A 9,127-nucleotide genomic window follows, 5' to 3' on the forward strand; every position below is an offset into this window, starting at 1 on the left:
TAGAAAGATTGTTTAAATCAGTGTTTTCCAACGTGGGGTCCACGCCCCACAGGGGGCAATTGGATTGTTAAGAGGGCAATTCGAAAATGGACTCGTCCAGAGTTTAAGTTAACCGTATAGCCCTGTATATGTTAGAGGGGCATAAGAATTTTAGAAAGGCTTAGGTGGGGCGTAGCACAAAAAAGGTTAGAAAACACTGGTTTAAATATACTGAAAAGAATAAAAAAGTAAACAACATTTCGATCAAATTTGTACAATATTTATAAATTTTGGTCAATTTATTGTCTTGGAAAATCTTTTCTTATCTGTATTAAAAATTACAATCTTTTCTGATCCTGATTATATTTAGGAATTTTACTTTTAGTTGACAATAAGATGGTCGAAGTGGTTAAGGCGCTTGCCTATCGCTCTGTGGGTCCCTGAATCGAATTAAGCAGACCTTCCGCAGGAATTTCTCGTGAGCGATCTGTGTCCGGGATATATTGGGCCTCGTTCCTCGCCATTCAGCGTTAACCTTCATTATGGGTTTGGCCGAACCCAAAATGGGCTTACTAAAAAAGGCTCTTTTACATGGAGTACTATATATATGTCCCCACCGATTCTGATGAATTTGGGCACAAAGGTAGTATTTCAAATGTTAATGCAATCCTCCGAACAGTTTCATTCTTTGGGCCATAAAGAACGAGTTATGACTAATTGAATGTAGAACTACTCATTCGTAATACAATAGTTCGGTCAAGCGGGCGCTGATGTGCTTGAGAAGAGAGGATCAGCAAGAGAAGATCGATTGCATGTTTGTTATCTATGCCTTGATATTGTATCACTCATTAAAATACTAACACAATTGTTATTTAGAGAGAGAGCAGTTTAAAATCAACAGAGGTTAAATTTTTAATCATTACGAATAGTTTTCACAATAGTTATATTAATAATTATATCAATAAACTTAAAGACACTTTTCATTTCTCAAATTTCATTAAAATATTGATGGCTAACCTGTAAATCAAAGTCATTTCATGCGCTGTGCTTATTTTATTTATTATCTCAATCAGTGGTATCTAGTATATTCTGAACAGTATATATCGTCCTGGCCTATATCCCAGATTATTTGGAGTCAGCCCGGAATGTCAATTTACGCCACGTTGGTCTATCTCTAATTGTTTCTTCATCCACTCCACAGTCCAGCATATCTGTTTTTACACATTCAATCCATCTCTTCTTAGGTCTTCCTCTACCNCCCAAGTTAACTTTAAATTAATGAAAGATTTGTTCATTTAAAGTTTTTACTATGTCTTTTATCAGACATTTAACTCAGAAAAGTCTTAAACCTAGGTAAAATTTTCAGACACTTACAAAACTTTACTTTTTTAATATGTCTATATAGACAAAGTAGACATAAAATAATTGTGAAATTCAACTGGAACCATCCAAAATTTTGATTATATAAATTTAAACTCAAAATTTTGGAACTGTAGGCTTTTATGTATATCAGATATGGAGTAACTGAATAACTGCAGTTAATTTGTGAATATTCAGTGATCTCCACAGAATTTTTTGCTGGGTGGTCAATAAAAACTGCCAGGCAGATCTCTTTCATATAAAAATAACCTTATTTTGTTTAAAACAAAGCTATTGACAACTTTTACATCTCAATTTGAAATCAGTGGTCCTGTTTTGAAATTGTTGTTGTTATTTTGGCCACTTTCTTGTTTTTAAAAAAAATAAGTTAGTCTGATTTGACTTATTTTTATGTTGCTTATTTAGGAATTTTTATTAATTTTCAATGAAAGAAAAAATTTTCTTTTGTCAATACATTTTTTAAACTTGATAAAAAGATTATAATGTTATTTTTATATATTTTAAAAAACTACTTTTACTTACTTTATTTATGGTTTCATCAGTTAAACAGTATTCAAACAAAGATCAGTACAACTGAGAAATGTTCTAAAAATTGAAAAAAAATTAAAAATTACAGATTGCAATGTCAGGATTCCAGGATTCTTTTTATTGTTTGAGTGTACTTACTGCAGACAGGTGAAAATATTTTTAAGATGTCCACTGAGACATATTAAAATAATTTTAGATGTATATTCACATATTTATCTATTTAAAAGAATGCATATTTGTTTAAATTTTGAATGTGTCCTGGTAAATATACTCAAAAATTTGGGATTGAACTACACTTGAAAAATATGAAAACATTGCATTTTTTGTATCTATATCTAGAAAAGATATATACATACAAAAGATACCTTTTGTACATATCTTTTGTATACATACTTTTTGCGAAATTTGACAACTGGGCAGCCAGAAAAATCATCTGGGTGAGAAAAGGGCTTGGGGAGAAGGTCATTTCATAGCTTTTGAATGTACATTTCTCATTTCTCACGTCTCTTTAGTGAGTGCTCTATTCTATCAAATTTGCTTGTTTTGTTTTCTATGTTATAATGCTTAAGAGTTATTATTCTTTGTCATGACACCATGATAATGACAAGAATGTGTTGAGTTGACCACTAAGTGTAAAATCTCCAGCTGTTGCACAGAGGGATTTACATGGCAGAAAAGGTACTAGACATTTACAAATTCACCATTGGTAAAAGAACATGATTGGCCACTCAAGATCCTACCAAACTGTACAGTTATGCCCTTGATGTAATAACACAATCATTAACCAAAAAACAATTGATATCCAAACAAAAACATCTGCAATGTAAAAAATTAGGCCAAGTAAACAGTTATGATGATTTAGATAACAATCAAATTTTTTTCTTATGAGTTTTTCTTTGGTTAAAATAATCTTGATGCTTCAAAGCTGTACTCACAAGATCTTTATTATTGTTTCCTACATTTGCTTTGAAGCTGATCCTAATGTGGTATAGTCCACATTGCTGATCAAATTGGTCAACACTGCTGTCAATATGTTATTGTCTCTTATTAGTCTGGACTGAGGAACATTGATCTTATTCTGGTGTTCTTGGCTCTACCTTTTATACTTTGACATTTGATAGTGTGTTGTTGCTTTCATTGATGTCTAGTATAATGACATAATTGTTCTTCCATTTAATCAATGTTATTTCTCTCTTGGAATCTCTAAAACATTGAGCTTAGCCCTTTTGTTCCTTCATTTCATCTAGAGGAGCTTTTTTAATCTTGTCTGTCTTCATAGTCCTGATAATAGAAATTTCTGCTTCTATTTACTTTTCGAGTAGATGAAGAAAATTGATAATATTGGATCCATTAGGCTACTGTCCAGTACTTTCAAGGGTTTATAGACTGAAATATCTAAATAAATTATGTAATCGCTTTTACCAATATACAATATGTGGACATTTGATAGACTTGTGCCATTGTTCCTTTATACTGGAAAAACCTATGTTATGAATTTTTAAGGTATTGATTTCAGTATGAATTTTCATACTATAGGTTTTTCTGAGTTAGTTTAAATAATTTATTTTATTTCATAAAATATAATATGAAATATTCTGATATTAAAAGTTTTTATTTGAAGTAAAATAGATTATAAAAAAATGTTTATTTTTAATCATAATTCACTGCTGAATTAGCATGGAATTGTGAAATAAACAACAAAAATAACTGAAAAAAAGAAATGCAAATATTTTTACATTTTATATATAAGTTCTTTTCAGATACAAATAAAATAACCAAATAGAATTCAAATGAACAGATTCTTGAGCAGAACACAATTTTTAAATAAAAAATTGATAAATAAATAAAACAAATACAAATATTAAAGTTTACACTGCTAATTAAATATACATGTGTTGTGAGAAACACTTACACCTTGAGCATTTACTGACTGTAGACTCGTGGAATAGAATTTGAAACTAAGCTTTATTTGCTTAGTTTAAAATATAAGTGCTATCAATAAGAAGTTTATTGATAACTCTTATTTTATAGGGCTGAAAATTGAATTTTTAGTTGTGTGAACTAGTCTTGAGCATTTGCATCTAAATACCAATTTTTTTGTTACCTGTCAAACTTCTCACATTACTTCTTATGAGTTCTCCTTTTGTTTGATCACCTGAAATAAAATACGTTAGATTAATATATTGATTTACTATAAAAATAAGTCATTCATTACAACTAAAATGAAATTCTATTCTTATTCAGTATTATATTATCAAAAATTAAAACAGATTATTTATTTTATCATATTGTATTTATAATTTAATGATTATTTATATAACAAATTAAAAAAAAATATATATATATATATATACATTTTTTATTTCTGATATTGAAATGCTGTCATGAAAACTTATAATTGCAACAACAATCAAAAATAAATTAATAATAATTTTTTTAAACAGTCAAAAGAATGGCCTTTTCAATCATTTTGTGATGAACTCACTCAAGATTTATTTAGTTTGTCATGGGAAATAAGACATGGAGCTGCTACTGCTTTAAGAGAAATAGTTAGGATACATGGAAAAGGTGCTGGTAAAACAACTGATACACCCTCTGATCAGGTAAAATTTTAAGCATATTCATGATTAAAATTTAATTAGATTATTTTTAAGAGACTATCTTAGGTAGAATAAAATATTATAGTATTTTATAGATATAGAACAAATTTTTTTTCATATTTTTTTATTTGAAATTTCTGAATATGGTTTTCAAAATAATTTTTATATTTTTAAATTTAATTTTAGACATATTTAGATAAATGTTTTTTCTATATAATAATATGAATTTATCATATTATATATAAGGAAAAAATTACACTTCAAAATAATAAAATTGTAACAAATGAAAAACAATGAATTGTAAGCTTTCTACCTATAATCTATTAATTAATTAATTAAAGAGTAATAAGTAACTGTACAAGCACATTCACCAGACTGTTACAATTTTGAGATAAAGCACACACACACAATTTCATTTTTTTTCTTTTAAATTAACATTCAGTTCAGCATAATGCATTTTGGCAGTTTTCTCACTCTCTTCAGAAATATTGTAAAGTTCAAAGTAGATTACATAATCAAGGTGAAGAAGATGAGAAAACTGCTGAGATGCATTCTGGAGCACAAAGTGTTAATTAAAAAAGCAGAAAGGTGTGTGATTTATCTGAAACTTGTAACAGCCTGGCAAATGTTCTTATATAGTTACTTATTACTCTTAAATGAAAAACAATTTGAAAATACAATACAAATCAATACATTTAAGAACTTTAAAATATGTAAAAACTTTGTTTAAACCAATAAAATTAATAGGCCTATTCTGCTACTCTGTATTGTGTTTGTGTATTTTTTGAGTTTTCTTTGAAATATGCACACTAGGCTTGTAAACTTCTAGTAAAATTTGTGTTAAATTCTAGTTAAAAGGCTTTTACAAGTGTACTCTTGGGGATCTGGGATAGATTAATCTAACTTACATTATTCCTTAGGGAAAAAATTTATTCAGTACTTCAACAGACTTCTGGAACAAATTAAATTAGAGTACAGAGATGCTACAGTAGTTTTAAGAAAAATTTAAAAAAAACTCTGTTGTGAATAATTTAGTAATTACAATAGACCAACAATTATGAGATTGCTATTATTGTATTGAGAAATATGATGAATACAGTGAGTATTGGTGGCAGAATTCCAAACAGAATTTTAAAAACATTAGTTTAAAAACTCATATGAAATTTGTTTATTTCTATAATGATATTCAAATTGATGAATATATATTAACATTATTTAACTTTGCTTTGTCATTATATAAGTATCTTAAATCTGTTTATTTTATTTTAAATATTTTTGCAGGTAGAATTAGTTAATCAAATATGGTTAGAAGATTTAGCTCTAAGGCTTCTATGTGTATTGGCTTTAGATAAATTTGGAGATTACATATCTGATCAGGTTTGCATTCAATTTTTCTAAATACATAAGTTTTAAGATATGAATTTAAAATAATGGATAAATTTTAATGATTTTTAATTTTTATCTAAATTAGAATGATTAACTTCTGTACAAAATTGATGAATATAAACAATATCAATTAGACATATACAGTGGAACCTTGACTTACGAGTGTCCCAACTTAAGAGTTTTTTGAGATATGAGCCATCTCTCAGCTGATTTTTTGCATTGAATTGAGAGCTAAAATTTGGGTTATGAGTCAGCTTTAAATACCCTACTGCTATGTGGCACAGTGAACCATAGATTTAAAAAAAATGGAAAACTGCTGTAATTTTGTCATTTTTGTTACGTCTGACAGGCTAGCTTATAAAAAAAAACATGTGATCTAGTGACATAGGCATTAGTTCACTTCCATGTTGTGTGGCACCACTGTCTCTCATTTCTGGAATTTTCCATCCTTTTTTATCTATGTAGCGAATGCTGTAACATTCGCAAAACCAAATTATTGCAGTATATACTATTGTGTTTTTATACAATATTTGTTATTATAAGTACATTTTTCTTATTTAAAAACATGTAACAAAAAATTGCAGTGTTTTTGGGCGGTCCAGAATGGATTTTTAGCATTTCAATTCAATTCAATGGGGAAAATTGATTTGGCATATGAATAATTTGAGTTATGAGTTCTGTCATGGAATGAATTAAACTTGTAAGTCAAAGTACCACTGTATATATTATGATGTCTGAGTGTCTGTGCGTGTGTATGTATATATATATATATTATAAATGCTAAGTATTTTTTTTTTTTTACTAAAGATGCTTAAAATATAATTTATATTACAATTTTTTCATCTTTCTGAATAGAACAAGTTAGAATAAGTGAATTTATTACATTACTAAGACACTTATTTATACCTCATTGGTCATATCATATTTAATGCCTGCATATTGAATCATGAGTGAGCAACTGAAATAAATATGTTACATAGAGATTTATTCAATTTAAGTTTATAAAGCTGTTTGATGGTTTTTTTCTTTTTTGGATTGTCTTTAACTTTCTAATAAATGATATAACATTTTCGAGCATTTTTATTTATCTCTGTGAGGATCATTGACAAACTGTAACAGAACTTCATTTCCTTCATTAATGAAATTTCTGATGTCTGTAACAAAAAAAAGCCCTGATCTATTTGTCCATAAAAGCACAAAGATGAGACAACATCAAATTCTTGTGACTCAAGATGTGAAGACAATTGAATGTCACCAGGACCTGGACAACACAGGCTATTGGTATGTCATCTAGCTTTAATCTCCAGGACTGAAATCAAGAAATTGATAAAAGGGTTTGACATGGACTCAGATTGGAGACACTCCAAATCAGAGGTCTCATTAGACACTTCTTGTCATATCATTATATCCTCTAACTTTCTTTCATTGTGCTTACAGAAAGACAATCTGTAAAAAGAAATTGTGGATTATGCACATGTAAATGCAAAGGAACAAACTTTTATTTCCATGTTGGCCAAATGTAAAAAATGTTTGCTGTATGATATTAAAAATTTTGTTATTAATGGTGTAGATGAGTCATCCTTTATCTGCCCTGTGCAACATGCCCTGTTCACTCATACAGGATTAAACCTTATTTGACTGGAAATGCTAAGAAGAAAAAAAGAAACCAAAATTGTCCTCTGTTGTGATGTGAATTCTATTATCCCAAATATCTACTGTTCTATTTTCAAAAACCGTTGTAAAGCTATATAAGTTATTATTGCTTTTACTTATAATTGCAAAAGCATCAAAAAGTTACTGTATTGAATAGTCGACCCCCCTATAAGATAGAGATACGTTCCATTCTTTAGGAATCCGATTTCTTACGAATCCTTCCAATCNTGACATCAGAAAGCAGCTTTAAATAACTTTACTGAAGGAAAATCAGTGCACTACAACTTTAGAACGATTTTGATTAATTTTGATAAAAAACTCCCATTAAAAAATCATTAAAAGGCAATTAAGCCTTAATCGAGCCTTATCAAAGGCTCATTAAAATTGCGATAAAATTTTTTCGCGTGGGCAAAAATTTTGAAAAAATTTGGGGACCTAAAAAAACATTTCAAAAATTCAAAAAAAAAATTTGGGGGGGCCAAACGCCCGCGTTTTTCGTAACGCTAAGTAACTTGCCCGAGGTATCTCGGGTTATGGGCTTAAGGGTTGAAATTTTTCTCCATTGCGTGTCTCTTCGCATTGAATTTTCGTCGATGTTAAGTTTAACTAAAACTTTCTAAAATAATAATCATGACTATTGTATAGTTAAAAATTATTTTTTTATTTTGTACAAACAAAATAAATATATTGAAAAATATAAAAACCAAAAAAATATACTTTAGAAGTTGATCTAGTATCAAAAACATTGATTCAGCACCACACACAGTCCTAGGAAAAACACTACACAAAAGTGCCAGTGCTGCCAGCTAAAACACAAACACCAACAAAAGAAATATTGAGTAGCCCAAGATATAGCCAAAGATTGCAGCGCCACAGCACTAGCAAAAATTTAAATTAGCTGACTGGAATGCTTTCAGATAACCGACTTTCGGATAAACGACGCTCTACTGTATTTTCTTTAACAATTTCTATATTATTTCTTAAACTTGTAACAGTTTTTCTAAAGAAAAATTTGAAAATTCTTAGTTATACTCTTAATTTTTTATCTAATTTCTAGGTAGTTGCACCTGTAAGAGAAACTTGTGCTCAAGCATTAGGAGCTGTTCTAAGCATAATGTGGCATTCTGGAGTTGAAGGTGTTCTTCAAGTTATCCTTGAATTATTAAAACGGCACGAATGGGAAGCTAGACATGGTGGATTATTAGGATTAAAGTATCTTTTAGCAGTTAGACAGGTAATATTGAAAAATTATTTGTTATATATTTATTACTATATATTAAATGTAAGTACTCATTTAATGACTAAATATGGATGTAATAATTAAATATTTATTTGCATTTATTTACTACTTTTTTTATTTTTATAAACATATATAAGAATCATCTTTAATTTTTAAAATAATAAAGTGTTTATATGCAATATTTAAGTAACACATAATTTATATGTTAACCTTTGAGATCATGTCAGAAACAAAAAAAATATTTTCAATTGCTTAAGTTTTACATACTGTATCTTAAGTTATCAGATATCAGTTAAATGCATAGTCATGCATTTATCTGATAACTTAAGATTATGAATATAATTTGCATTATCAGTTATAA

At 28.6% G+C, this 9,127-nt stretch overlaps 1 protein-coding gene across 1 annotated transcript; it reads left to right on the top strand.

The window, feature by feature from the left end:
• Positions 1–4,322: 4,322 nt before the first annotated feature.
• Positions 4,323–8,780, top strand: LOC111621930 (TATA-binding protein-associated factor 172-like; the record flags this gene model as incomplete). Its single annotated transcript, XM_023364180.1, has 3 exons — positions 4,323–4,490; positions 5,769–5,864; positions 8,584–8,780. Coding segments are annotated over 3 exons (461 nt in total), but the record flags the coding sequence as incomplete, so codon positions are not given.
• Between the last annotated feature and the right edge of the window lie 347 nt (positions 8,781–9,127).

This window comes from Centruroides sculpturatus, unplaced genomic scaffold, assembly GCF_000671375.1.
Source record: "Centruroides sculpturatus isolate CEXI.00-Female unplaced genomic scaffold, Cexi_2.0 scaffold31, whole genome shotgun sequence".
Taxonomy (NCBI): Eukaryota; Metazoa; Arthropoda; class Arachnida; order Scorpiones; family Buthidae; genus Centruroides; species Centruroides sculpturatus.